Source organism: Cheilinus undulatus, linkage group 11 (genome assembly GCF_018320785.1).
Source record: "Cheilinus undulatus linkage group 11, ASM1832078v1, whole genome shotgun sequence".
In the NCBI taxonomy this organism is placed as follows: Eukaryota; Metazoa; Chordata; class Actinopteri; order Labriformes; family Labridae; genus Cheilinus; species Cheilinus undulatus.
The window spans coordinates 12,934,075-12,961,572 of record NC_054875.1 but is presented as its reverse complement, the minus strand read 5'-3'; the positions used below and the strand labels follow the sequence as shown (position 1 = coordinate 12,961,572).

Below are 27,498 nucleotides of genomic sequence, written 5' to 3'. Positions count from 1 at the left end.
TACTGTTTTTCAAAGATTATTTTTGGGCTTTTTTGCCTACTACTGCTATAGCCTTTGTTTATGGGTGTCTGCTCTAACCACTGAAATAAACTTGCATCCATATAAACCAAATATTGGCTTTAAATATTGACAGAAATTTTCATATCTGCTGATACTGTGATACCTATTGATTTATTCCGTTCAGCCAAAAAAAAACACTGGATATATGACAAATATCATTTTTACAAGTATTTTTAATTTGTCAAATAAAGCAGTAAATTAAAATGTATATTTTATATATTTGTTTTGTGTCACCAGGCTCCACTTATTGTCCTATCACTGTCATCATCATCTGCAATGCCCTGGTTCCTGCTGAGTGTCCTGTTGCTGTTCTCCTCAGGAGTCCATGGCCAAGGTAAAGAGCCATTTGAGGCTTAAATTACAGTATGTGACATGCACTGAAAATATGATGGTAAAGATGGAGTGGGTCTCTGCAGGGACCTCACTGGATTAAGAAAAACTCTTGTGTTGTGGTATTTTTTACTTCTTAATAAAAACCGCTCAGATGTGTCTGTTATAAGGAGGGGTTAATAGAGGGTTTTTAACACAGCCTATCTTTCAATTTTTATCAGGGCACTTTGAAAGCGTACTACTAGCTCAGAGTGAGACTCAGGACATGCTGTTTGGGAGCTAGTTAGATTACTTTGGCCTTTATGAGACAAAACAGCGCTAGAGACAGGAAATATGTGGAGGGATAGACCGGGATGGCATGCATCTTGCCGAATCAGGATTGGAAGCGAAACCTTTGACCGTCTATAAGGACTGCAGCCTTTGTATATGTAATGTAATAGCCTTGGCCAGAGTTTTTTTTATTGTGTGTGGGTTCATAGGCTTGAGCCAAGACTGTAATTGTGACCTGATTTCTCGTGAACTTTGCAGGGATGTTTATCCTGACTCAAGAATGCATAAGTTCGATTTTGGGGGTCACAGAGCAAAGGTCATAGTCAATAATCCTTAGGTTTATCTCTTTCTTTCCAGACCATTCTTCTGAAAGCAATATCTTGAGAACGGGGATGGGATAGTCTTCAGACTTTGCACAAATTTTCACCCTGACTCTGGGATGGACTGAGATTTTGGAGGTCATAGGTCAGAAGTCAAGATCACTGGGCTTGCATGCATCTTTCGCTTGTAAATGAAATATGTCAGGAATGTGTGGACAGATTTTCCTCAAACTTTGCACAAATCTTCACCCCGACTCACAGAAAAACTGAGTATATTTTTGAGGTCAGTGGTCAGAGTTAAAGGTCATTGGGCCTCACGGTCAGCTCTTGCTTGTAGCCTTTCACAAAGAAAATATCACTGCCTTTCTTGACCCACTACTGTACTTTCACTGTCCAGCAATTAAAAAGTTCACTGAGGCATTTAACCATTGGGTGTAAGTTCTAGTTCATCATTGATTTCATTATTTACAATACAACAATTAAATTAAAGATAGAGTCAGCAAGACTGACCTTAGCTGGAAAATTCTGACCTAAACTGGCGATATGTGTTGTTGGGTCTATTAGACCTTGACATAAGTCCTTTTAGATTTCCCTTTAGACTGTTAATATGCCTCTGCCAAGCACACAAGAGGATGGGGACCCTCTGTAGCCCCCAGGCCCAAATACACAGGAGCACATATTATTGAGGGTCATACACTGAAAAGACGTGAAGAAGACAACCTTCTGTGATTTATGTCCCCTCTCTTCTGTCTTCTTTGCCCCCCTCATCTTCCTCTCCATCTGTAACCCCGCTACACTGTAACTCTGTGACGTTCCTCTGACATGTCCTTTGACCCTCGAGTCCCCGACAAACGTCCTGTTCCTGTTTCTATACCAGACAAGAGGACAGGGCATGCTTTGATGGATGAGGGGGCAGCTGGAGAGAGGGATGGTCGGAGGGTGGGAGGATAGAAATATGAAAGACGCTGCTTGTTGGGAAACCCCTGCTGGAAATTATGGAGATGATGGTGAAAACAAGAGTTGGATTTGATTTAAGGAGAAGGAAGTGAGAGGGGTGAGGCCGTCTTGGAGAACGGGAGGACAGAAGAAAGCACAGATTGTTTCTTTGATCTCATAAAAGCCTGAAACTGTCATGATCTCTGTTTTCTCTTGACCCAAATCCTTTTCCAGACGCACAGACATATAAAAACCTGATTTCCTCTCGTTTTGTCTCTGTGACTTTCAAGGTCGTCTTAAGCTGACAGTCCTGTCAGAAGACAGACTGCAGATGAAATGGAAGGAGGCTGAAGGACCCGTTCAAGGCTACAAGGTCCGGGTTAGACCAATCTCAGGTGAGCCTTCATTGGCTTTGTGCAAGTGTTGGCAGCAATCCACCCTACCATCTATCTATTAGCTCCTTGATAATCATAGAGGAATAAAACAGCCCAAAACAACCACCTATTAGTGTAGAAAAAAAGAAAAAAATCTTCAGCTATATTTTAACCAAAAGCTACCTTTAAGAGAAAGATCACTGTCTTAGTTGCACAGATTTGTTCGCAGCGTTTCACTACTGTAAATACCAGCATATCTGTGTAATTGAGACAATGTGCAGGAGTTTGCATGGTAATTAAAAACACAGCATCACCCAGTATTTAGTGTGAAGAACATAATTCATCTTCCTCTGAAATAAGGCAGGTCTGCAGCACCAAAAAGAGGGAGGATGACTATACAAGGTTGGGAAAGTTACTAAAGTGTGTAATATTCCTTGAACTCTGTGACTCTAAGCGCTCTGTCCTGGGTAAAATAACAGTCTTGCTCTGAGATCATTATTTACCGCTCCAAGCAGAAGCTGCATTTTAGGAATAGTTGTTGGTGAGGGTGTGATTCAGGCTCTGCCCTGGATTGTTTTGCTAAGGAACTACAGATGCCATCATTAACAGGGGTGACTTTCTTTCTCAGCAGACAGCAACAAAAGGATATAAAAACATCATGAGCTTACACAGTACATGACTTCTTAACAGAAAATCTTTCGTGACTTGTTCTGACTCAAAATGTATGATGCTAAATTCTGATTATTATCTAAAAAGATACTCGAACTCCAGAGTTTGCTGCCATTTTGAATAACTCTCAAACCTTGACACTTCCTCATGGTGTCTTTTGTTGCAGAAACGAGCCACAACAGGCCAAAAAAGAAGATGACAGCTGGATTAGAGGGATATTTTGGTGTTTTGAAGTTGAAGGTACTTGGCAATAGAAGTGGCATTAACCACCAAAGATCAGTGAGCGTTACCACTTTAATATGAGAAAAGCCAGACCAGGCTAGGTTACAGACGGGTGCAGTTGCTCTGTTTAACTTTGTGAGTTTAGGGTTAAAATGGGCCAAAATTCAATGTTGGCTTAATTGTACACTATATTAAAATTTTTAACTATTTAATTTCAACCAGAAAGCCTCTGTGTTTTGTACTAAATTATTTTCCAATGTGAAAATTTCACATCTGATTGAATGTAGATTATAAGTGTGTGTAGTTAACTTGCCTATGTTACCTAGGCAGTCAAAATTGAGAGTTCATTATTTATCACAGGAACATGGCAGCAGTGGGTAAACAACATGTTTTTGTGTGTTTCTTGTCTTTGGACTTGATTCATCAGTATTACTTTGTTGAAAGATACTCAACTATCATAACCCACCTCACATATCATTAGCATCATAGCATATCTGCCTATATCACTTTTGGGCCAAATTATGATAACTACACTCCCCTAATGCTGCCGATTCATTGTGCCTTATTTTTCTGAAAACCTTAAAAAATGACTTACGCAATTATGCTATGAGGCAAACAACATGAAGGCTGACCTCCAATTTCCACATACAACTGTCGCCTGTGAAGCGCAGTGCAGAGCCTTTCGAGTCAATAAGAGCATTTCCGTGAAGGCATTCCTCTGAGGCGCCACTTCACTTCGATCTACCAGAGATATGCTCCAGGTCTTTTTTTAGTGCCAGCCGCTGCCAAACCACATGAATCCACATCGAGCAGACTGATCCAAAAAGACGGAAAATGTGCCAAGCATCCATGTAACATCAAAGTACAACACAGTGCACAGACTCCTGACAATAAATTATCATTATATCAACTCATGTCTCATTTTGTGGTACAAGCAAAAGGTCATCAGGAGGTCAGTTAGACACAGAGCTACTATGGTGCCACTGAAGAAGAAGAGTTAACTTTAAAGGTGGAAACCACAAAATTTTAAATGAAACTACTCATCCTTTTTAGCAAACATTGACTTTTTAAGTTCCTGTTGTACTCACCCATAGTAGAAGGGGAAAAAATTAAATCCTGTTTAAATTACATGACAAATAAATCCCCAAAAGGCAAAATAATCCGCTATTGACATACATACTATCTTGCATGTTCTTGTAGTTCTCTGCCGCCTACAGTCAGAGCAAACCCTGTACATCGGTTCACAGCACAGAAATATTAATTTTGTCTACTAAAATTATGACTAAAAATGTTCAACAGCCTTTTTTCTATGACAAAACTAGACTAAGACTAACAAAAATAGATCTGTGATGACTTAAACTGACAAAACATAAGTTTAGTTTTTATCAAGATGACTAAAACTAGACTTAAATGTAATGTAGTTTTCATCAGACACTCAAAATCTGTGATATTTCTCCACTGTGGGTATATCTGTCAAAAAAGCAATGCAGCTGTAGCTCTCCTTTCTCTCAGCTGTAGAAAACGGGGACCCCAGGTTTAGCAGAGTACATAGAACACACTACCATGACTCGGTACCAGATTTAGGCAAGAAAATAAATGACTGGACTAACAGTAAAGACTAAAATGAAAGGACTTTTTATGGACTCAAACTAGACTAAAATATTTTGGAGTTTCGTCGACTGAAACTAGACTAAAACTAAAAAGGGTAGACATGACTAAAATGGGACAAAAACTAAAAGACATGAGATCAAAAGACAAAGACTAAAATTAAAAATAGCTGCCAAAATTAACACTGCAACACAGCCAGTGTATGTGGAAATTGTAGGTTACTGTTGTTGAACAGTGTATTGCAACCATCATCATAGATTGCAGGAGTACAGGATGATATCTGCAGCAAGTAGCTGTAGAAAAAAATGTGAAAACAACAGCAAAGGAAGCTGAATTTTTAACACAAAACATTGCTTCTCGTGTACAAGTGGACACCTCTCACATGAATGTGTGTGGACCATACATGGACTTTTAAAAATGGAGAAAAAAGGTCAGTTAATATTTTTAATGGTTGTAATTTTAGCTGGCTGGCCCATCTGAGCACCATCTTTTGAGGCAAACATGTTTTTGGTTTAATTTATATGTGAGTATAACCTAGCACAGCCTATGTACTACTTTATCACCATTTTCTGGATTAAAATAGAGCTAATCTGTCCTACAAGATGCTGCTGGTGCTACCATTACATTTTTGCTTACAATCAGGTAAGGAGGCTTCAGGGCAGTAAGCATTAGCTACAGCTACAGTGGCTACTAGTGCTGGTGGGCTGCACTATAGCTCAGACAGAGCATTTGAGCAGGATTTTCCCAGAACTGATAGAAAATCTAAACATCTGGGTTAAAAATTCTGGCACTGACTACTGAGGAGTCCAACTTCAGCCTAATCTAAAGAAATGTGTGCTGTTTAAACTTAGAAAATCTGATCCTAAACTGCTATAACAGTATATTAATAAATTAGAAGCCTCGGGTCCCTCTCTCCTCAAAAGCACCTTTTATCTCACTGTTATCCAGATGGCACATAAGTATCAGCTCTCCAAAGGCGATGGTTTGGATAAGAATGCAGCTCCCTCTTTTTCATCTTTGATTCTTCCTGTGCCCCTCACTCCTTTCATAACATTGTTTTTTTTCTCTGTACAATTCTTCTTATCGCCCATTCCACAATGCACAGCTAAGCCCAGGCTTGTTTAAAAGAGAGACAGAAGGGGGGCTTAGAGGAAGAATTCAGTCCAACATGAGACTTCTTGAGGTGTAGGATCAGATCTGGAAGAGGGCGGGGGGTTTGTCTTTACGAGAACTTCAGAGAGGTACATTCCCAGGGACTGTTTGTGTCTTGAATTCATGTTATTCCATGTTTGCTGTTATGTTTAATGTCTATGAGTTTATTACTGTGTTGTGTTGGATGACAGCTTGTTTGTCATGTGTAATTAGCTCACTAAGGCAAGTTTCTACTGATATTTGTTTAAATGACAATGTTGTAGCGCTCAAGTTGTTTTTAATGCTTTTAGGTTTACCTCTGGTTGTAAACAAATTATCCCAGAATTCAGCACAAATACCAGTTTTAAAAATCTCTTCAGTGTCCTTTCTCAAAGACGTTAACAATGCTAAGCCAAAAGTCTTCATGAGATTAACTTGCGCTCCTTCCTCAAGCAAATCAGAGCCCTGGGGCAGAGCTAAAGTACTTGTAGTCTTGTTTTTTCGTAAAGACTTTAATGTCGGGTTAAAACTAAAATGCAACTCTTTGCATTTTCTTTGGCTGTTTCAAAATTTCAAAAATATTCCAGGTCTGACCTACCATTCCCTTTATGTCCCATTTAGATTTTTGTTCTTTAAGCGTCCAGCGCATTGCAATCATAAAAACAAAAATAAAAACAAAAATAAAAAACATGTTTTTTGTTACTATTCTGGCTGGAAATTTAATTTTATGTATATAATAAAAATAACTGTTCATAGGTTTTTTTTTAGTAGCACAACTGTACCAGGTTATATGATCATCCCTAAAAACTGTGAGTGTTGAGTACTTATAAATGCAAGTTAAATCCAAACTACAATAAATATAATATAAACACGAAAATGTATCTGCATCTGAACTAAACACTACACCAGTGGCAGCCATTGCCATCAGCTTCCAGTACAATTAAATTCCGCCTGTATCTACAGTCTTGTTCTCCTCAAAAGATGCTGATTGGTCAGTTCCATTTTCAGACCTGGCACAGTTGTTCCAAACTGGAGCTTTAGAGGATAGATCTGCAAACATGAAAACTGGCCAATCCATCTGCTTTTCAAGGTTATAACTGGCTGGCTGGATAGATGGATAGATGCATGAATGGACAGACAGACATTGCACCTTGAGTTATAACAACTGTAATAGCCACTCACTAGGAGTTATACCAGCCGACTCGTACTGCACTGGTTGCTCAGTGTCACTCTCTCCTCCTCATTCTTTACACTTTTATTTCAAAGTAATCTTAGCTAACGCTAGGTACCAGTAATGATTTTAACTTCTCTTTCTTCTTTTCCAGAGGTGCCACAGCCAGAGCTGATGCTGACCACCACCAGAGGCCGAGCAACAGTGGCAGGACTGGACTCCAGTCAGGAATACAACCTCCAAGTCCTCGTGCTCAATGGCACGACAGAGAAGCTTCTCGCAAAGCGACGATTCACAAGTAAGAAACACAGAAGGGTTAGGAAAAATCCATCCGCTTAGACGAGTAGAAAAACCACTGGACACAGGTTAATAATCTCCAAGAGGAGCATCTAAATAATTTCAAGAAGGAATCAGCCATTAAGTCTTAAAGCATGGTGAGTGAACAGACACTAGTCGGTTTAATTATTTAGGCAACCATTTTCCTCAGGGGATTTCCTTAGTCTGTAGAGTGATTGGCCCTCCCTATTCTGATTGCCCCTCCCCAAAAATTGTAACTTGACTAAAAATAAATGGAGAATCCATAGGAAGAGTAACATTGTAAGGAGCCCTCTGCTAAGACTAAAAGATGTCGAATATTAATGTGCATACAGAATTTATCAATGGTGAATTACAGTTTTTCGAAATTATGAAGCACAAATTTTAGATACTGAAGAATTCAGTTCTCCTTTATTTACCATTTTAATTTACAATCCAGGGAATTGTAAAACGTGTGAGGAGTATGGATACAGGAGGGCATTTCTTTCCACAGAGAGTTGTGGATTGGCCACACAAGCAAAGAAGAGGCAAGAAAAGATAGTGAAGAAAGACAAAGACAATTGGAGTAGGGAAAGAAGGAAAAGTTAGATAATCAAGGGAAAGAAGATCCAGATCAGCCTCAAAGAGGAACCAACAAGAGGAGTAAGAGCGAGAGAGAGAGGTCCAAGGAATATTAGACACAATAAAGTCTGAACGAAAAGAGAGAATGAAGAGAAAAAGGAGAGAGGAAGAGTCATGGAGCAGAGAGAGACGCAAAATAATTTTGGGGCTTCAGAAGGAGTATCACTGGTGTCAGCAAGTGTCAAAGATCAAATTTGGTGTTCAAACCAGAAGTTTGAAAGTGTAAATAAATGTCTTAAGTCTAAAATGAAATTACTATTGAGACATCAGCGCTCAAATACACTCCAGGACACCAATAGCCAAGCAGTAAGGTCATGCCTCATGCACAGAGGCTGTGGTTCTCCAAGAGAGCTGCCTGGGTTCATGTCCTTTACTGCATGTCAGTCCCCCACTGTCTCATCCCCATTTTTAAGTCTAATTATGGTCCTCCTCTATAATCAAGGCTTAAAACCCCTGAAAATAAATCTTTAAAAATATGTATTGCAGTGCTAAACAACCTGTAAGCTAAGAGCTGAAATGTTGCTGGAAGCATTATTCGTCAAAGGTTGAAGTTAAAATGAGTTACCTGAAAAGGCCAAAAGTTCAAATGCATGTCAAATACCTGGAAGTTGAAATGTAAAAGCAGGCAAAGTAGGAAGCCAAACAACGCTAAATAATCATATCAAAGGCTGAAATAATGGCTATCAAAGCTGTGTTCACTTCTATGGTCACTTGTTGTTTAGAAATACGGGGTGCAGATGGCCTGATAGTTAAGTTGCACCCCATTTATGCAGTCAGCCCGGGTCAAGTCTGGCCTATGGCTGCTTTCCAGCATATCTCCCCCACTCTCTCATCCCTGTTTCTGACTCTATCCCCTGTCCTCCTCTCTGCATAAAAGCCCAAAACTATATACTTAACAAAAAGAAATCCTAATATACTGTTGGTTGTTTGCAGATGACGTCATGTCACAGTGGGAAAGTCACATGGGGGGCAGAAAAGATTTCTTTATACAGAAGCACTATCAAATTGTCAAACTTCTGTGCTGTTTGCAGCTTTGCCATCCATTCAAATTGCAAAAAAGAATTAAAAGCTAGTTTTGATCCCCAAATGTAGTGACTGGTGAGAGAAAGTAAAAAAAAACTCATACAGAAATGGTGGTTTGGTTTAGTACAGTTTGTCACAATAAACCCTGATCTTGTTTGTCTCCACAACCCATGTCCACCCAGTCTTGTTCATTGTGTTTGGAGATCCATGAGTAAGAAGAGGTGGTCTGTTGGCTCCTACGCTGCTCTTCTTTGGTATCGGATAGCCTGTTTAAATTTGTTTAAAAATAGTGACAACAATAGAAGAAAAGAAACCTGCTCTTAAATGGGAGCTGGCTCCCGTGGTATACATTAAAGCTATTTCTTAGAACAGGTTCATTTGTAAACAGCGCTTCATAATATGTCACTTACCCCAGAAGGTTTATCTGGTTAATAGTATAACACTGTTTCCATTGAAAGTAACAAAATAAGGGAGAAAAGTGGTTAAAGGGATGCAGCTAGCCTCCCAGCTTAGTGCGTTTCAAGGCTTGTATCTTCCCTCATGTGGCTAGCTGTGTAGTTAGAGGTCTACAAGACTAAATGGTATGTGATAGTGCTCCCCTCCAGGCCAGGGAAATCAATGAACCCATGGGAAAATCTCTTTTTTTAAAGTTTATGGATCATACCAAATGTATATAGAAATCTCAAATGACAACTGCAGTGTGCAAGTCCACCTGGGCCTTCAATGAACCAACTTTCCTCTGTTTCCTCTGACTTTTACATGTCATCAAGATCACGTGACTGCAAAAAATATTTTATTAATTTGGAAATCTGAAATGAGAATTCACACTTAAAATGTGTCTGTGTGTGTTAGCAAGATCAGTTTATATTTGAATTATTTCGAAGGATAACAATAATTTTCTAACCTGACATGCCAGATAGATTGATTTTATATATCCACTGCACGGATATATTCCACATTCTTCTGAAACCTCCCATACAAAGTGTTTGGGAAAGGCAGGACTTTGTAGAAGATTCTCAGAGGGTGACTGGACAGACATTCTGTCTGTCACATTAAAGGCCAATCAGAGTTGCAAGACAGCCTGAGCTGTGCATGCTAGCGTTGCTGTAGCTTAAGAACAGCAGAGCTTGTTGGTGGCTAAAATTCATGAAGCAAGTCCAGATAAGAGTAGAAATATGTTCTCCATCATAAAAAGCTTAAAGTGTGGCCCCTTGCTCTTTTTTTAATAAAAAAATGTGGCTCAGTTTTCATAAAACTGCTGCTGTTGCTACAGCAAAGCTTATTGCTCCACCAGTAGCCATAGTATGTACCGGCTGACACCGCAACTAACCCCTTCCACCCTTAACTCTTGCAAACTCATGCAGAAGCAGGTCAGTGGAAGGGCGGAAACACGTTTTCTGTCATGACAAAAATTTCAGTGCTCTTTATTTGATAATGAAATGAAATGTGGTCCAGTTCTGCAAAAACTGCTGCTACACTATATCTACATGTACATAACTGTTTGTAAATACTATTTATAATTTGTAAGCTGACGTTTTTATATTTCATATTTTTGTATTCATTAGTGCTCTTGTAATACTACTTTTATTTGTCCTCTATTTCCATTGTGTTTCTGTCACCAATGGCCTGCTTTTGTCTAAGATTCTTTTGCTGCTGTAAATTGGAATTTCCCTCTATGGGACTAATAAAGGAATATCTTATCTTATCTTATCTTATCTTACATTCAAGCTAAATATTACAAAGGGGGCAGCCATTGCTATCGACTTCCAGTACAACTTAACGCCGCCCATAGCTACCGCCTTGATCTGCTCAAATGATACGGGCCTGGCTTAGATGTTATAGTTTGGAGCTTTGCAAGATGGTTTTGATGGATGAAAAACATGGAGTATGGCAAATACATATGCTTTGCAAGGTTAATAATATTTTTCTGCTTTTACACTTAAATTTCAATCACTCGGTAGTCACTAAACAAACTACAGTTCTTCTGGAGGACTTGAAAGATCTGAAAATTCAAAATAAGATATACATCTCTGTGACTTAAAAAGCAAAGTCTTTCTGAATTGCTGTTTGCTCAGTTTGTACTGTGAGATTTCTTGGCAAGACAACAAGGTCGTTATATAGGAAGTGGAGCATTTTTAACATTCTTACACCTTTTTTAGGAGTGTGCATCAGTTCCTCCCAGTCCACACCCCCCATTGGAATAAGTAGATGAATAAACACACACCGTAGGCTGAGTGAGTGGGTTTAAACACCACCTTAGCAGGATTACAGGCTGAAAATGGGTTTTGTTTGAACTAACCTGTATACTTACATGAGTTAAATGTGTTCCTGCGTTGTAAAGACGACCTCACAGAGGAAACCACTAAAATCTCAGAGTTCATTGTGGCTTTCTGCTAGCACTGTTGGACTGTTATGGACTTAGCAGATTGCAAAGAGAAGAATGTCTTAAAGTTAAGTTTAATTTACATGTAGAGGAATAAGAATTGACAACAAATTTTGCACACTTGATGCCCCTAAGACTGAGTCAGACATCTCTGTCTTTTCTCTGTCACAGTCATTTTAACAGTCAGTCTAATCAAGAATCTCTGTTACTCTACCTGAAATGTGAGAAAATTCACTTTTGACATTTATTGCCGTACTCTGGGGCTCAAATCAAATTATATAATATCTTGATGTAGCCTGTGGTTGCTTGCGAACCGCGCTAGTAATATAAGGTTACTGTGTCGAGTTGAGCAAGTCCAGGCAGGAGGGAAAAGCATGTTAACTTGGAAAATCGCATCACTGGCTGTCATGCTGGAATGATGGCAGTCTGGGAATTCCTTCCTGATGCGTCTTCGCCTTTCCCACCTGCATTAACCCCCTCTGGGCTCACTTCTTGTTCTGAGCCATGCCAGTGATAGTAGGTTACTGTGTCGAAGCAATTCGTACATCCTTGGAAATTTCACCCTCAATTTGCTGTATTTGACCTTATCTTTAAATCTAGTCAAGGCTTGGGTGACAGGACTGGGTGAGGAAGTTAGGAGGAGAGGTAATAAAACATACCAGAGAGGTAATATAAAATAGCAACAGCAAACGTGCTCTAACTTTGCCTAAGGGATGTTCAGTTTTATCTCTCAAATGTAATCCACAGAGATTTTGTCAAGATACTGAGCAGTTCAGTCATGCTTTTGCATCATCAGCACTTAGACAGCCCTGTAGTCATTTAACACAAAAGCAGGGGGAAACCAACATTTTACAAATCCACCTGTGTCAGCAGTCTGACCTGGCATGACTACGCGTTGATAGTCTGTGTGTAAGTGCTGACAGGGGAAAACATTCCTCAATTGCGGCATCTTTAATTTTATGAAATTAAATTTAAACCAGTCTATGTGTTTGTTAAGAGTATATTTTTATAAACAGAATAACAACAGCAGCCCCATGAATTACAACAATCTTAAAAGCTGAATAAGTGCAACTGATTTAACTGGCTATGGCATGCAAAACACCTCCTTGTTCACTAATATATTAAACTCCTTTGTAGCCAACATTAGTCATTTTTTTATATCTGGATGACTAACGGAAAGCAACGGCTAATATTTAGTTATAAAAACCCAACAAATCACGCTGAGTGTCTTTGTAAGCCCTCTGACGACGCTGTGAAGGGAGTCAATTACAGCTGACGGAGATCGAGGAGGTTTTACCACCACCTGGTTTTTAAGTACTTAAGCTAACTTCACTGACAGTTTAAACTGAAGCAGAGAGCGGTGGAGCAGCTGACAAGCTGTAGATTTGTTCTCACGCTGTTGTTTTTACCTCTGTTTCAGACAGTTTTGTCCATTTCCGTTGTGGTTTATTTTTTTATCTGATCAAGTGTTCATCCTGTCTCCTGTGACACCAGCATTGCTCTGTGCAGGCTGTATTCAAACTCTATTCAAACTATTCCACCAACTTGTTAGGACAGGAATCATAATTACTTTAAATAACTTCATTAACATCAACCATACAGCAAAACCCTCTGCCAAAAACAAAAATTTTTTTTGCATCATAGCTTTTATGTCTTTTCTTTTTTCTCTTTTTCCTGCATCAGCTTACAAAGATCTGCGTCATTAAGCAATTTGACAAGTGGATGAAGAAGACAAAGAAGATATACTTTTATTTATATATATATATATATATATATATATATATATATATATCAAAAGGGGATTCAGTTTATACACTCCACAGTTGGACATGGTCCATACACATAATCCAGCAATACATCCCCTTGGGGGATAAAGGGGAGAGCTTTCTGGGGCCCAGCCAAATAGGGGGTCCATGGAGGTCATAAAAATCATGGTCCATTTAAAAGTTAAGCTGTGATAACATTGTTTTATTTTTTTTATCTGAATAATGACCACTTTTATCAAAGCAACATATTATTATAATTTTTTTTTTTGGGGGGGGGGGTGCTGCAGTGAATGACCTTCATTAAAATGTAAAGCTCTTTATTTAAAGCAGAATTGAAATAAGTTAAAACTGGCAAAATAGGTGGACGGTGGCAAAAATAAGTTAAAGGGGAAAAAAATAGAGGAAGTGGTGAAGGGGGGTTACAAGTGGCAAAAAAATGGATTTACAGTGACAAAAATGGGCATGACAAATCTTGAAATACAGGTAAAACTGTCAAAATTGGCATAAAAAGTGGTGAAAAGGGGTTAATATTAGCAAAAATTGGTTAACAGAGGCAGCAATAGGTACAAAGTGGGGAAAATTGGTTGACAGTGGCAAAATTGGTGGAAAAAGGTGGTGAAATAGGATTAAAGCAGCAACAATTATGTAAAGTGTCAAATTGTTTTTTAAAGTGTCAGAAATTGATGGAAAGGGGAGTGAAATGGGATTTTGCAAAAGTGGCAAAGTGGACTTGACTTAGATCACTGGTTGCAATAAACTGTTATGGAGCCTGGGTGTGTAGAGTCACTTCTTAGAAATTATTGCAAGATTAGAACCAAAACAAAACAAATGTTTTAAAAGTAAAAGCTTAACCTTAGCTGCTGTTTCTGCCTTCTAGTGGAGGGTCTGCGGGAGGAGGAAATGATCCGCCGAAGCGATCCAAGGAGGAAGATGTTGCCAGGCGGGTCCGGGTCGGGAGACCTGGATGATGTAACAGAGGCTCTGCTGGGTCTGCCAACAGTTCTGTATCCAGACCCCACCACCACGGCTGCTGCTGCCACTGCAGGTGAGGCATGCTAGCAGATAAAAGCACTAAACACACACTGGCACACTTTTTGCATTATTACAGAATGATGATTTTGACCCTGAAAAAATGAGTGCCAGTTCATGCTAACTCAGTACATGATTGTTCCTCATGGGCTTCTGTATCAAAAATAAATACAAAGAGTCATCAATTATTCAGTTCATCAGTGTAATAGTTTAGAAAGAAATAGAATTATATATAGAAGGAATATTAATAATTTTAAGTAAATTATTTTGGTGACCTTAATGAAATTTGTCTCATTAACTAAAGGGGAGAATAAAATCCATATTCTTAGTTGGGAGTTTGGATCCTTAAATATTCACCAACCCAACTTGCTGTAAATATCTTTCAGGCAGGCTAGAGCATGGTCTGTTGAATTTGAGATATTCTTGTCTTGGTTCCTCATAGGATTTAGAAATGAAACCTCAATCCCAGCGTTTCAGGTTGGCACATTTAGGCAGGATGATCAAGGTCTATATTTACTGAATTAACTGGTATTATATCCAGGATATCATTAACGTTCACTTCCTGGTTTTTCTATTTTTAAGCTTTCACATAAATACCATTGAGCCCTCTGGCAGATAGAAAACTGCCTGTTTATACTGACATTACATGTTTTATACTGTTTTGATGGATTCAAGCTTTCCATGCCACAAAAGCCAGGTGAGTCTCTGAATCTGCACCCAGACTGCTGCCACAACTTTCTTTTATAATTCCCCACGTCCTGTGCATTTATCAATCAGAAAAAATAGAGAAAACGTTTTCACTGGACCTTTAGATCTGAATAAATGTTGTAAATAGCATGATTATTTTTCAATCATGCATATTAAGGGCCCTGCATGTTTCCTCAGGTTGAAATCACAGTCACAACTTGTGATCCAAATTTTATAGCAGAGACCCAAAAGCTGACACTAAACAAAGGGGATGAACATAATGAGTGGGTTATTTACGGCCTGAAACTTAACAGCTGCAGAAAATAACAGACATATTATTAATATTTAGCAAACAAAAAAATTGTGGTAATACAGATCAGCAGCTAGAGGGTGTGGAAAAATGCTGAAACTGCATACAATACATATTTTATCCATTTATAATCAATTTTTCGATCATTCCTGCAGTTAGCTGGTTAGCCTACTGCCATATTGTCTGTTTGCATCCCAGAATGCATTGCGACTGGGCTGTGACAGCCAATGGGAGGCTGTTCTGTTGTTGCATCAGGCTTTACTGAAAAGCGTATGTTCACTGACTTAGAAACAGAAGAAGACAGCCTGAGCGATTCATAATTGAAAGAAATGGACACAAGGAGGCTGTGATCTGTCTCTCAGAGTCACTGTACTTTGAATAATGACTCAAATTCCCAAAAGCACAAGGGCATTTTTTGTAAAAATGTGAATATATTAAAGAGTTTTTTTCATGGCAGGATTAGGCTATTTTTTAATTCTTTAGTCCCAAAGAGATGGGAGAACAAGTTTGTGCTACAGAAATCTTAGTCATTAATGTTAACTGTGTTTTATACATAAAAATCTTTAGTTTTGATTTCTGAATATTTTTTTCTTTTTGTCTTTATAGTCCCATAACTTTCTTAAATTCAAGTGACATTGCAACAATACACATATTCTTAAAGCCCAAGTTTTCCTGAAGAAGAGGATGTTGAGAGCTTGTCAGTGCACCACAGGGTTGGTGTTTTACCAGCTTTTTAAGACAAAAGTCCAGATGAACACAATGGTGAAAAATAGCTGTGAGCTCTTAATCTGACTTTTTAATTTTTAGATAAATGCTTCTAAGGTTCCAGAAAACTAGCAATAAATACGAAACAGCATTATCATGCAGCCTTCCTGTACTGTTTTCAATTGTCGTTCCATTTTAACCTTTTCTATTTCAACACATCCATTTTTACAGTAATACTTATATGTTTGTAAGCACCACAGTCATTCTAAAGAATAAAGAGCCCTAAAAAGTTACTCTGCCTATTTTATCAGCAGTACTAGCTATATCCTTATTATTATCCTGCTTCTGATGTTGTTTTTTATTTTTATTTCATCTTATTTTACCGGCCTGAAAAGTTTATACACTGTCCTTATACATATATATATATAAATTTTTTTACTTTTCTTTTATGTTTCTGCCTACTTCTGCACATTCTGAACCACTGTTTTCTCACAGTTTTTAGATCTTATTGTTTTTTACTGTCCTCGTTGCCTGTATAATGGAACTGCTGAAACTTGAATTTCCTTTGGGATCATTAAAGTATCTATCTATCTATCTATTAAAATAAATACAAAATAAATGAAATGTAATAATTTTTTTTTGGAGGAAGAACGGGACTGAAGCGAGCCAGACACTACACAATAATGGTGCAGATTGTCGGGCCGAATCCTCCTTTCTGACCAAAGTCAGCAAATGTCTGATTATCGGATGGTTCTTGAGATTATTTTTCCAGACTATCCTGTTGTGTGTGGTGTGTTTTACTTTTTATGTTTGTGGCCGGTTTAAGGATAACCTGGAGAAAAATTATGCACACTGGAAGTATGTCCTTTGGTCAGATGAGACCAAACTAGAAATCTTCGGCCACAGAGACGTTGTTTATGTTTGCATAAGAAGGGAGACGCCCCACAGGGAAACACGGCGGTAGGAGAATTATGCTGTGGGGATGCTTCAGTCCGTCTGGAGCTGGGAATCTTTTAAAGGTGAAAGAGATCATGATGAAAGGATATGTGAAGAGTCAGGCAGTCAAGCAGCCAGCAGCTACTGGAACACGACCCAACACATCAGTCACTCCTGGTGAAGAACTACCTCCACAAGGCCAGAGTGAACCTTTTTGACTGGTCTGCACAAAGTCCTGACTAAAGCCTCATTGAAAATCTGTGTGGTGAGTTGAAGACCAAGGTCCATGCCAGAAGACCACCAAATCTGGAGGAGCTTGAGAGAGCCTTCAAAGAGAGATGGGCTAGGATTCCTCTGCGGGCTTGTCTGACACAGACAACTGCAGGCTGTTATCCAGCAAAAGGACGCGTCTTACTATTAGTATCAGGGGGCCTTATAATTTAGATCCTGGCACTTTTTGGTTTTTGTGAAATAATTTTGTTTCTGTGTGAAAAGTAAAATTAACTTGTATGTTTGGAAAAGCTGTGTTAAAATCCCTTGCTATCTTTAACAGCACTTGAGAAATACTTGGGAAAAAGTTACATTTTCCTAAGTTGGCCAAAAATTGTGTGGCATATGTAGACCTCATATAGGGTTTATAGACAACAGAATCCCTCAGGTCTGCGCCTGACAAACCCTCACAGTATGTTAGTATTGTGTATACTGTAACAGCCTACAGCAGAACTTCCTTTGGCTTTTTCAAGACAACAAGAGTTGATCTCTGCTCTCTTACCTTCCATGGTCTTTCATTATATCACTTTGTGACAGAGAGAGCACACAAAAGCATGAATTTAAAAGCAAACCAGAGCACACAGGCATAATAAGGCGAATATACTGTGTTTATGAAGGCCTACTCCAAAGTGCTGTGAGCCAAATACTCACATTTTAATGACAGCCCAGCCACAGTAGGTGTAACACAGGAAATAAAAGCTGGAACAAGATGGAAGGAAGGTACACATGAAACCCTGTGTTTATGTGTTAATAGAGAAATATTTATCTTGCTTCTCCCTTTGATGCAAGTTAAGTAAGATTTCCTGTCAAATTCAGCTTCAACCGGTCCCAAAAACAATCTTTGCTTATCTTACTGTAACCTCACCCATGTTCTTACCATTAAATCTCTCCTCTAGAGCCCCCATCTGTTGCTGACTCTTCTCAGCTTCCTGATGAGCCCCCAGAGAAAAACCCTAAAGAGAAGAGGAAAAGAAAGAAAGAGAAGGACCGAGATCGTTCAAAGATGGAGAAAAAGGAGGAGCAGGGGACGACACAGGGCAAAGCAGCGGAGGAGAAACCACGAAAGATGCCGTTCCCCACTCAGCCGGTTACAGGTAGCCTCTGCTGTTTGAAAAAGTCTGATCTGAAATGCTTTTCTTTTTTATATTTACTATATGAAAGAACCAAAACATGCAAGTATTGATTATGACACCTTCCTTCACTAGGTGAAGCTTGTTATCAGAGTGTCTTTGTCTTTCCTCTTCTTGAGAGTTTGCAGTTGTAAGTGTCAGTTTGAAATGTGATGACAGTGTTCAGTTAAGGGAGTGACAGGTAGAGGAAAGGATAATGACAGGCTGTCCCGTTGAGCTGCAGGGCTGTATGTGTCCTCTCTCATGCTTACAGTTGAAGGGTACACATACACATTAACATGCATTAAAACGTACTTCTGTTCATGTTTGCACCATGTCGGCACATGTACATAGTCCTAACACGCCCACTTTTCGACACCTGCACCCACTTTTTGCTCAACTTAATGCATGAGGCTGTCTGTTTCCTGATTTTAAACTGGTGATTTATGTGTGCACTATATAAAAATTACAGATATTCACCTGTTTCTTTTATTTGTTTGACTGTTTCCCCCCTTTAATTCAGGTATGTCTCCAAGGAAGCCATTTGAATGTGAAAGCAATGCAGCAGCGGACATTATGCTGTTGGTGGACGGCTCCTGGAGCATCGGACGCACCAACTTCAGGCGGGTCAGAGACTTTCTGGAGGGCCTGATGACCCCCTTCCGCATTGGGCCAAACTACATTCAAATAGGTGAGGCTCAGAATCGCATCCATGTCATCACATAGCCATAAAGAGTGTTCTCTTGTTTTAGTTTCACTCAGATCATCGCTTTCCTTGCATGTTACAGTGGAGGGTTATACAGTAGATAATGGCATGCATAGTAAGTACTTCTTTTCTGAGAAAATAGCCATGCTAAACCTGTCACTGTCTTTTATGTTGTCAGCTTTGGAACGATTTATTTAAATGTGTGCTTAACTTCAGATCCCTCCTTTTGTGGTGAATATTCGGTCACACTCCCATATGTGCTATAGTAACACACAGAAATAACCTGCTACTTCTTTTATATCCACGCCAAAACCTCACAGAGATATTACACCAACACTCTTAAAACCATGTTACAAGACCAGAAACCATCCTATGCGTCACAGAAACCACAAACCATCTACTTATCATTGTCAAGGCTACCTAATGGATTGCTAAAGCAACCACATTTTACTCTTGTGACAACAGCTCTGACTCACGTCAGACTTAACTCGTTGAGGGATAATTACGCTTGCAAAGTGCTTATGTTTTAGAGTCTAGAATTAGAATTGGGTTTATTGACAAGTACTGTATGTTTACACATACAGTGTGTACACATACGTATGTATGTTTTCTCTGTGTCTTGGTGCAAGAGAAAGTGCAAAGGCATATAAGGCCCATGCCTAAGATAAGATAAGATAAGATAAAATAAGTGACACGTGTTTGTGTAAAGTGGCATGGTAAACTTATCATCAGCAAATTAAACAGAACATGGGTAGGGCAAAAATGATTAAATGAGAATCATATGCGCAGTATAGAGGAGCAAGATTTATAGATAATATAAATATATACTGATAACAGGGCGGTTTGGTATTGAAGTATGAATATTAATATCACTTAGGAAGACTAATGAAAAAATAAGATGTGTGGTTAAGAGTTGAGGAGAAAAAAATTGAATGGATCAGTTCATTTAGCAGAAAATAATCTTAATTTTCAAGTTTAAAAAGTTGTAAATACTGGCATTGTTAACTCGAAAATGTCAAGTTTAATGGTCAGGAACTAGTATTGTTAAATCGTTTTCTTCTGGATGCTGTCAGATTGTTGTTTTACTCTAAGTAGCTCGAGTTTACTGTACTGTAAAAAACGAACAAGTTGCAACTGCTCAAAATTTTTGTTAAAACTCATTATGTCTATTTTTTTTAAAAAGAGTAAATAGATTTTTTTAGTAATCATTTCTCATACATTAATGTTGGGTTAAATTGACTTATAAGTTAAAATAAATCATGGGACCTCAAAAAATCAGTTTAAATCCAACCCAAAACAACATGTTTACATACTTTTTATAAAGCCACGTGGTCCTCACCCCCTACAATTTTTCCTTATTTCTATCACACACTTTACATTTTTTGCAACTGGTAATCCAAAAAAGGGGAATTTTATCATTTTTTTGATTGATTGATTGTGATAGTTTTTAAGGAAATTATTGATCACGTTGATCAGACGGAGGTCTCACATATTGCACATCAAATATGATACAATTGGCTTTGAAGGTTTAAGCCATCCTGCCTGAATTTTGGTAAATGTTCTTATGCTATCTAATGGTACATTCATTGTTAATTACTACTTTTACAATTAGAATTTTAATTTTTGTTTCAGATCTGGCACACAAAATACAATGACAAAATAAACATGAACAAGGTAATGAAAATGAACCCGAAAAATCAGAGGGCTTACCCGCAGACTGACAGTTTCTTTCCAGTTATTCAGTTATTCCTAGAATAGCTGTTCATAAGTAAATCACATGGCTCTGATTCTCAGGACTCTGAAGATGTTAACTATTCCATGGTAACCAAGGTTTATTTTTGGAGTCTCCAGTTTGAAAGCATCTGGACCTTTCCTCATAAAACAGGTGTAAAATACTCGTTTTCTGTTGCTGACCTTGAACCTGAACTAGGTAAGGCATCATGCTTTGGTCCAGCTTAGTTTTCCAGCTAATACCTCCCAGCTACAGTCATCCACAGGCCTGTTTCACTATAAAAATTCAGGTTAAAAAGTTTAATTTAGGTGCTCCTGGATAGGTGTTTTGACTGATTTTACCTAGGAATTCTAAGAGGTTTAAGCAAAGTTGATTTATCTGTATAGAATAAATGATCAGTCAAAACTAAACTTAAATCTTGTAAAACATTTGTTTTTGTCCAAGGTTTGACCCAGTACAGTGGAGACCCTCGTACTGAGTGGCAGCTCAACAACTTCACCACTAAAGACCAGCTGCTGGAGGCTGTGAGGAATTTCAGATATAAGGGAGGAAACACCTTTACAGGTAAACAATTTGCACCTTTGATACCATAAGGGCTTGACCTTTCTGTGTATGAGCTTCAGCATCTTCTGTCAGAATATGTTCGCATTGTAAATACATGAACAGTGTGTGTACTATATGTATAGGTCAGGCACTGCTGCATGTCATGGAGGAGAACATGAGGGAAGAGGCCGGTGCGAGGGCAGACATACCTTTCTTTCTGGTGTTGCTGACTGATGGAAAGTCTCAGGATGATGCCATTGCTGCTGCAACCAAGCTGAAAAATGCCGGTGTGGAGATCATCGCTGTAGGTAAGACTGAAAACAAACATTTAAAAGCTTCCTGCAAACTTCTCTCATGGCTGAAGTTTACTTTAATGCAGTCACATGATGTGCTGTATTTCTGTGCACACTGGACTGAGAATAATCTGGATTTATTTTGTTTATTCAGCCTCTGGGCTTTGGAAGAGTGTAGAAACCTAATATAGTTTTATTCATGTTATGGGTACAGTGCAGCTTCTGACATGTTCTTATCGCTACATGCTCTGAGGCAGTTTTGGTATTTGTGATCACTTCTTGTGCTTAGTGGGTTGAACCAGTTTATAACTTTGTATTATTCAGGTGTAAAGAACGCTGATGAGGCCGAGTTGAGACAAGTGGCATCAGAACCGGTGGATTTGAACGTCTACAACGTAAACGACTTTCCTCTGCTCAGTAGACTGGTGGCACGGCTGGTCCACATCCTGTGTGGGAGGATAGAGGAGCGAGGCATCTCTAAACGTAAGCTATCTGTCTGCTTGTCTGTGTTTGCACAAAACTCCTGAAACTGTCAGAGCTGCTTTGTACTGTTTTCTGCATGTCTGTTTGTTCCTTGTTTGTTAAAACCATGAGTATGTTAAATTTAAAAATAAAGGCAACAAACAGCCTTAAGTGTGACAGACTCTGTGCCTTCATGCACCATCTTGGATTTCTGCAGTGTATTTTTGTCATGTCTTGCTTCTTAAGACACCCCACCCTCATCTGAAACTGGAAACCTCACACGATGAGGCACATGTGTGAATAAACAACTCAAGATGATTTCAGGAGCCGGTTTTGCTGAGGCTATCTGTCTTGTTGAGGTTAAATACGCTGATTCCTAGTTTATGTATCTTCAGGAATGGATCCTGGACCCACAGCAGACCCCGCCCTCTCCTACCCAAGTCCTACAGATCTCCGCTTCTCTGAACTTGGATCCAGAGAGGTGAAGCTTCACTGGACCAATCCCACCAAGTCAGTCCAACAGTACAGAGTGGTCTACCACAGTGCCGAGGGTCAGAGTCCACAGGAGGTCAGAAATGCCACATTGACTCACAAACATGATTTGGCCATGTTAGATTTAAGACATTTACTGATAAGAAGAGTGCAGCTCACTTCCGCCTCTCCAGAGTAACCAGACACCCACCAGACAGCAGAAACAAGCCCCGATACTGAATGGTAGCGGGTTGGATAACTGCGGTAGCAACATGATCAAACACTGTGTTTTTTATGTTGTATTTTATACTTAAAAAAATTGCAAACCATAGTATACAACAAGTTTTTCATACGCAAATGATGGAGTGCACAAGAAGTGGTCAAATGTGGGACTGATGTGATGTTCTTACTGACTAAAACCCAGCGATTGCTCTGTAACAGCAGAAGCTGTAGTCTGCCTGTCTTTCAATACCTTTTTATTCATTCACTAACATTTTAATGATGCTTTGAGAGTTAACATCCAACTCATTTAACAAGGTCGAAAAGCATACAGAAAGTTTAACCTCCTATTTATGTGATCTCCAGTCACAGAATTGTCTTGTTTGTCTAGCTTGAAGGAGAGAGTCACTTGTATACACCTGCAACTTTTTTTAATTTTATGATTCCTCTTCCCATCTAAAAAGGCAACATTTTTTTGTTTAACTCAATGACCACTGGATTTATGCTCCCAATGACTGTTATTCTGTGCAGTTTCTATATTTTAAGTTTTAAGTCACTAATGACCAAGTCTTTCCATTTACCTCCATTCATTTATTTTGATTTTTTGCCCCCCTCAACAGACAAGGTAGGCATCATTGGGAAGAGTACCTGGATGGATTCCTCTTACCAATATAGATTCTCTGGGAGCCTCTAAAATGTACTTTACATTGTATTAAATTCCATGTCAGTTTCTACTTGTCAGAATTGCCAATAAGACAGCACTACTTCAATAAGCCCTGAAGCCTCATACTTTTATCATTTCCCTTACATTCAGTTTTTTAATTTAGCTTCTTTTTTCATTCATGTAGTTTTCATATAGAGAGAAATACATATTTGCAGAATATCTGTGGTCAAAATAAAAGTATTGTGTGAATAAGTGAATCTTACTGTAAATGATCCATAGGTGGTATTGGACGGCTCTGAGTCCACTGTGCTGCTGAAAGATCTCTCCTCTCAGACACTGTACCACGTGTCTGTCTTTCCTGTGTATGAAGACAATGTTGGCCTCGCACTACGGGGAACTGTCACCACATGTAAGGCCAATATTACTGCAAACTATTGTTGTTTTAGGTGTTTCTTTATTATTTTCATTATTTTTATGTTTCACATGTACAACAAACAGTACATTCCAGTATAACTGTGTTTAACAGAAAAATAATGCTTTGAGTGATCAAATATTAACAGTTTATTAAAAGGCTAGTTTGTGAATTTATTAGGGCTCCAGTCAACAAAAGAACAGCTTGGTCATCTGAAATCACACCCACACACCAATCAATCTATTGATCATTTAGAAGAAAAAAGAGAACCTTCCCTTTATCTCAAAATCAGCTTTATCTTTGGCTCTTCGTAGCATTTTTTAATAATTTGTCCTTATCATGTCGCACTAAATAACAGCTGAGTTAGAGAAGATCAGCAGACACCTGCCTTTAATCATATAATATCTCTTTGGCATCATATAGCCTACAAAATGTCCTTAGATTTTGTATTAAATTAATACATAAAGATACCTGTTAATGGGATCACTTGTTCCAGCCTGTGCTGTGCCATTTACAAACATATATCAGACAGCATGCAGCATTTATTCACCGTGAAGGGAAGAAAAGTTGGCTGGTTGGACTTAATGACCAGGAGACGTCATCTTTTCTCTCTTCTGCCGTTCTCTGTCTGTAACAGACATTAATGCTGACGTGTACACTAATTTGATGATAAAGGGCCTTAATACCACATATTTGGTGGTTGTTGTATTAGACAGACATCGGGAGTTGAGGTTCTCACGTGGGGCAGAGTACAGACACTCTCAGGGCCACTTCAGTAAAAACAGCCTGCACCTTTGTGCCAAGTGTTATTTCCAAGTTATTTACGGTGTGAAGCCACTGTGAAACAATAAGGATAAACCATGCCTTGGGTCACTTTTGTGTGCATTGCTCCTCTCTGTCTCCTGCTACACCACTCTAAGTCAGTCAGCTACATGCTTCTGCCATATAATTTTTAAATACACACACATATGTGCGCAACCAACCAACAAGCAGGATTTTGGTTGGATGAGAGTATATCGACCAACCAACCAACCAACCGAAAGGTGTTAATCCTACAAATTCTACTTGCAAAACACCTGAACAAACCTCTACCAATCTTTTCTTTCTTTTCTTTTCCTCAGTACCCTTGGGCATGCCCACCAACCTGGAGGTGACTCCTTCCTCTCACAGCAGGTTAAGAGTGAGTTGGGGTGCAGCACCAGGAGCAACACAGTACATGATCCTGTACTCAGCACTCAACCACGGAGAACCAGATGATGCTAAGGAGGTAAGACCCATCTTTCTGGCAGGCAGGCAGGCAGCTGGAAATAAATGTTACAAGGCAAGGAAGAGCAGATTTTGGTTTAACTTTTTGATAAAAGAAAACAATGTGGTTGAATTTGGGTGATAAATTATATTTAAAACTCATAGGATCAGTGGTGAAAACATAAATCTTCCTTCCAGTTGGCCTGAACTTTGTTGATTGAATCTCCCATTACCATCTCTAACAGGACAAAAGATTCTGTTTGTAAATACACAAAATGTTGGCCACTAGTTATTTTTGTATCGTCAAATAAAAAACTTATTTGTTATGCTTGCTGTCTTTGAAAGTATGAATTCTTAGGAAATTTCTCATATTTGAACTTAGAACTCATTTTACTCAAATATAGTTTAAGCTACAAGAGTGATTTGTTGTAGTCACCTTATCTCCTCTTTCCTGGAGCTATCCTTTTATCATACTACTATGGCTCTTAATATTGATTTTTTTTAACAATCAAAAACTATACAAAAGATTAAATTGTCCTGTTAAATCATTGTCTCCTTTTTCATTTCTGCTTACTACGGGGATTTTTAAACATATTTGCCATTTTTATACATTTTTCAATAATATTTTGTTGTACCTATTGCTTAATTTCTTATTAATATTGCATAATTTTATGTTTGTTTCTATGTAGAATCCTATATATCTTATTTCTTTATGTTTATAAGAGCAACTCATGATCTCCCCCTGAGCACTAAGTATTTATGATTCTCTAATTGTCTGTAAATCCTTATCTTCAATAACTCACTGTGGTCCTGCATTGATGATAAGCAGGCTTATTAGATGTAGTCACTGTTTCATCATGCACTAATATGGGCTGAGGAAATGCTAATGCTCATAAAAGTATTATACCGCAACTTCAAAACACCTGTCACTCATTACTGCAGGAGAAATTCAGGGCAGACCAGACAGCATTGGAGCTGGAGGGGTTACTACCATCAACAGACTACTCTGTTACTCTATATGCCCTCTATGATGAGGAGCCAAGTGATCCTGTGACTGCTGTCGCCACCACATGTAAGACGTCTCAGTCTGTTTCCCTTCTTTCTTCTTGGCTTCAGTTCTGTATGTTCTGGTCAGTAACTTCCTAGGAGCTTTTGAGAATAAATCACTTAGTATGCTATTTAATAATTCCATTGCCTTTATGTTCTTGTTTCATCCTGTTTTTAACTGTACTGCTTCTTTCCCACAGTCCCTCTTCCACCGCCAGTGAGTGTTCAGTTCCCAATGGTCACCCACAGTATGATGAGGGTGAGCTGGGTGCCAGGAGCTGTGGACGTCCCAGGCCACAGAATCACCTACAGCACCAATCATGGCAGTGACGTCAAGCAGGTGGGAATAAACCAATGGTCTGACCGAAAAACTGTGTCTATAACTTGTCTTTATTTTCACCTAGAGTGGAGAAAATATGAACATATATTCAACACTTTTAGGGCTTTGAATATAGAGACAAAAACATTATTTACAGAAATCTTAGTACAGTGAAACTAAATCCTGTCAGCTGTAACATCCATAAAATCACATGGATTGTCTTCCATTTCCAGTAGTACTTTTTAAGGCATTGTCACACATGTCTTTGGATTTGAAGATAAAGATATTTAACTTCTAATGAATGTCATTACTTATTTAATATCAACAAAATTACATCGAAAAACTGAGGTGGTTATGAAGTGTGTCTGTCTGAAAATAGAAGCATAAAAAAATTAAGCTGTAAAGCTGCAGAATTTGCCTCCCATTGTATTCAGTGCCATGTTGCAATCAAACAGCAATTAATCAGTCAATCAATTAGTCAGTTTATTAACATACTGAAAAAGTAAAAACTCCTCTGTTCTCAATAGTAGCTCAAAGTAAAAGTTTCCATGTAAACTCCTCTAATTTGTGTGTAATAAACTGATAAACTAAGAGCAGAGTTGAGGAAATGTTTGAAGTAAGGTCTCTGGAATTACAACGATGCAGCATTTATTGATACAACAGCGAGAAACCACTGATTGATGACTGATGCCAAAAAAAGTAATGAAAATGCATTCATATCATGTGTCTCACTTAGCAGACTGAGAAGCAAGACACAGCTTGTTAAAACATTTATTCTGCTCTGCCTTTAGTAGTTTACTAGTGGCTGATTTACTGCCCAGCATGATTAATATCATGTGTCATTTATTCACAGCTGTGAGTTATTGATCGAAAGTCAGCAGTACATGAGAGAGAAGGATCCTACAGTATAAGATGATTTTATTTCACTAGTTTTTACTACAACTGTATGACACTAGAGCTGTAACGATAGCAGACATTTGATATGATAACTACCTAAGTTAAACTAAACAGTATTGATTCTGGACACTTAAAACTGGTGAATGTAGACTTGTTCTTTATTATTGTTTTCAGCCAGCATGTAAGAAAGGTTCACTAAAATGTTAAAAACATACTAAGTTTGACTAACTGTTTATTAAAAGA

At 38.6% G+C, this 27,498-nt stretch overlaps 1 protein-coding gene across 2 annotated transcripts in view; it reads left to right on the top strand.

Annotated features, from left to right (window-relative positions):
• The window catches only part of LOC121517711 (collagen alpha-1(XX) chain), a 51,841-nt gene that overhangs the window by 7,714 nt on the left and 16,629 nt on the right, over positions 1-27,498 (top strand). For both annotated transcript variants that reach the window (XM_041799695.1, XM_041799694.1), the window contains exons 2-15: positions 298-394; positions 2,207-2,311; positions 7,246-7,389; positions 14,077-14,244; positions 18,033-18,230; positions 18,769-18,936; positions 21,128-21,247; positions 21,370-21,534; positions 21,844-22,002; positions 22,377-22,549; positions 23,615-23,744; positions 24,869-25,014; positions 25,935-26,064; positions 26,240-26,379. In XM_041799695.1, the coding sequence (XP_041655629.1) occupies positions 337-394; positions 2,207-2,311; positions 7,246-7,389; positions 14,077-14,244; positions 18,033-18,230; positions 18,769-18,936; positions 21,128-21,247; positions 21,370-21,534; positions 21,844-22,002; positions 22,377-22,549; positions 23,615-23,744; positions 24,869-25,014; positions 25,935-26,064; positions 26,240-26,379 (2,004 nt within the window). In that variant the 5' untranslated portion in view covers positions 298-336. The remainder of the gene's footprint in view (positions 1-297; positions 395-2,206; positions 2,312-7,245; positions 7,390-14,076; positions 14,245-18,032; positions 18,231-18,768; positions 18,937-21,127; positions 21,248-21,369; positions 21,535-21,843; positions 22,003-22,376; positions 22,550-23,614; positions 23,745-24,868; positions 25,015-25,934; positions 26,065-26,239; positions 26,380-27,498) is intronic.